The sequence below is a fragment of the Volvox carteri genome (genome assembly GCF_000143455.1).
Source record: "Volvox carteri f. nagariensis unplaced genomic scaffold VOLCAscaffold_58, whole genome shotgun sequence".
Taxonomy (NCBI): domain Eukaryota; kingdom Viridiplantae; phylum Chlorophyta; class Chlorophyceae; order Chlamydomonadales; family Volvocaceae; genus Volvox; species Volvox carteri.
The window spans coordinates 305,339-308,079 of NW_003307601.1; the positions used below are offsets into that span (position 1 = coordinate 305,339).

The 2,741-nt window shown below is 57.2% G+C and overlaps 1 protein-coding gene across 1 annotated transcript in view; it reads left to right on the plus strand.

Moving 5' to 3' along the window:
* Nucleotides 1-2,033, plus strand: part of VOLCADRAFT_97137 (uncharacterized protein) — a gene marked incomplete at both ends in the record, with an annotated part of 4,988 nt that extends 2,955 nt beyond the window's left edge. Inside the window, one exon of the mRNA XM_002956122.1 lies at nucleotides 1,950-2,033. Coding sequence (XP_002956168.1) covers nucleotides 1,950-2,033 — 84 coding nt within the window. The remainder of the gene's footprint in view (nucleotides 1-1,949) is intronic.
* Between the last annotated feature and the right edge of the window lie 708 nt (nucleotides 2,034-2,741).

The window sequence follows — 2,741 nt, forward strand, 5'->3', positions numbered from 1 at the left end:
CAGCTCAACGTGGTGGCACAGGCGAATCTGGATCTAAAACACAAAGTTGACGAGCTGGAGAGACTCGTACACTCGCACGCGGCGGCGGCGGCCGCGGCAGCGGCTCTACCGCCGCCGCTGCCGGCGCCGCCGCCAGTGGCGGCGGTTGCTGTTGCGGCGGCTGCCGGGTCGTCCGCGGAAGGCTAGCGGCAATCCGCCGGGACCCCGCTGCGGCCCACCCCCGCCGGGGGGGGAAGGGCAGCCTCAGCCTCAGCCTCCTGCAGTGGCCGATGGGCACTAATGAGGGGGATGAGGAGGTGGGAATTCTGTGCAGCAGCAGCAGGTTAAGCTGAATGAGCAAGTGGGTCGCTACGTCCAAAGCACCAACTACCAACTGCCAACTGCCACGGGAGTCTGGAGGAGCGGGAGACGACGGGTGTGGCGACGATGGGCAGCTGAGCGTTGCCGGCGCTAGCAGCAACAGCAACAACAGCAAGAGCAGCAAGAACAGCAGCAAGAGCGGCACAAATGTGACGCCAGCAGCAGTAACAGCAGCAGTAAGAATCATAACAGCATGGACACAGCAATTGTAGTAAGGGTGGGAGTGCAGCTGTACGGCGGGTATTGTACGGGGTGACGTTATGGGTTGGGGAATGGGGAGAGATCGGGGGAGGGGGGGGGTTGCGCGAGGTATAGGGGCGTGTGAAGGGCCACAGAGGCGGTGAGTCATATCTCCGATGACCCGGGCGCCAGCTGGTGGTGGTGGTGGTAGAGTGGTGGAAGTCTGTATGCATGTATGTATGCGTGGTGAAGGCTAGCGGGGCCAGAAGCAAAAGCCGTGCACGTGTCTGTATGTGCGTGAGTGTTGGCGCTGATGTTTAGATGTGTGATAGTGGTACGAATGTACGAATGGGTTGTTAGGGTTGCTAGGGTTTTCCTCCAGTGCCTGGTGTCCATCCCCTCTTCCCCTGATTACGGAAGGTGGTGGTGGTGGTGGTGCTGCTTCCTCCCCGCTTGCCCAACCTCCCTACCTGGCGATGCGGCAAGTTTTGCCTTGACTATCTGTCTGCCTGTCTGTCTGTCTGTCTGTCATACTCGTTACCGCCGCAAGGGCGCCGCACCAGACATTCAGTTTGTTGGTTGGTTCGTCTGTCCGTAAATCTGTCCGAAACATTATCCACAGATTTTTTCAAATGAGTCACAGGTGTGACACGGGGAACCTTGTGTGTCCTTCGTACGAGCCGTGATATGGGCGTGATACGACGTCCGTACGGCGTCTATGGACACCGTTACGGAGTTGCATACGGCTCCAACGGGAACGGCTGCGGTGCGGGTTTCGTTTCTGATGCGGGGGAGTTGCTGCACTCGGCCACCCTCACGTATCGCAGCATATCAGCATATTCACTGTACCAAACACCACACACACACGCACGCGATGTACTGTCTATATGTATATCTGTCTTGCCTTGCTCTAACTTGCTTGGGGCTCGTACACTCGTAAACGTATATTGGCCCTTCAAATGCATGGAAACATGAAATGAACCTTCTTCCTCTCCACCTCTCCTCCCCCACCTCTCCTCCTCCACCTCTCCTCCCCCACCTCTCCTCTTCCACCCGTCTTCTTTCCCCCTTCCTTTTTCCCGTTGGATTCACAGATAGATAGACAGACGGACAGACAGACAGACTGTTAGGAAAACGGACCGGCAAATTCTCTGACAGCTCCCTCTGGTTGCGTTTAATTTTTGGAGGGCTGGTGGACAGAGAGACAGACAGACACACAGACCTATGGACAAGCTATTTCTTGAACACTTGATTCGCTTCCGCGGCCACGTTGATGGGGGTCTGGGAGGTAGATTTGGCCACTGGTGGGATTGGATTGGTTTCCTTCAGAGTAATAAGTGGTGGAGGGATTGTGGCCCCCTGCTGCGTCGTCCCCCCATCCCGCCAGCCCCGTCCCCCCACCCACGCAGCTGCCCTCCCTGGTAGCTGTGATGGTGTTCGCCGGGCCGCGTCCTGGGGGGTTGATGGGGGGGGGGCCACATGACGAACAATGACGACGGCGACGACGACGCAGCTGATGTGGCAAAAAGTACTTTGGTACTTTTCCTGTTGAATGCGAAGTCCGGAATATAACAACCGTTACACGATTCCTAACTTTAGCTGCTGCTGGGGGAGCTGCTGTGGGAGCTGCTGGGGGTCTTAGGGTTTGAATCGCAGGTTTTGAAGCGGAAAAAGCCCTAGGGTTGGGGTCCTAGGGGTCAGTGGGCCTTTGGAGTCAGTGCGGCGGTAGCGGCGGCGGCGGCAGCGGCGGCCAAAGGATGAAGAACCGCGAGTGAGACCGTGAGTGGGACACGACGTTACGCCGGTTGTTCAGTTCAGAGCTAAAAGAGTGCGGAAGGAGGGTTGTTGGGGAAATGTGGGGGGGAAGGGGATATGCGCGAGGAGGCACGGTTTCCACGAATTGACGGTGATGATGGTGACGATTGATAGTGGTGGTGATGGTGATGCCGGTCTCGTGTTCCAGTCAACGGGTTCGGGTGCTGTCGATCAAAATGCTCTGTCACAGTGGTGGTGATGCCTCTTCTTCTTGCTCTTTCGTCAGTGCCTTGTGGGTTTCCTTTTTAGCGGTTTGACAGTTGGTTCCGGTCGGTTAGCTGTCAGTTAGCTGGTCATTCGCTGTGTTGTAGTCTTTCCGCGGTTGGTCGGGTACCTGGGTTACATGCTGTCGATTCTGTCTTCTGCTGCTACTGCTGCATCAGCTG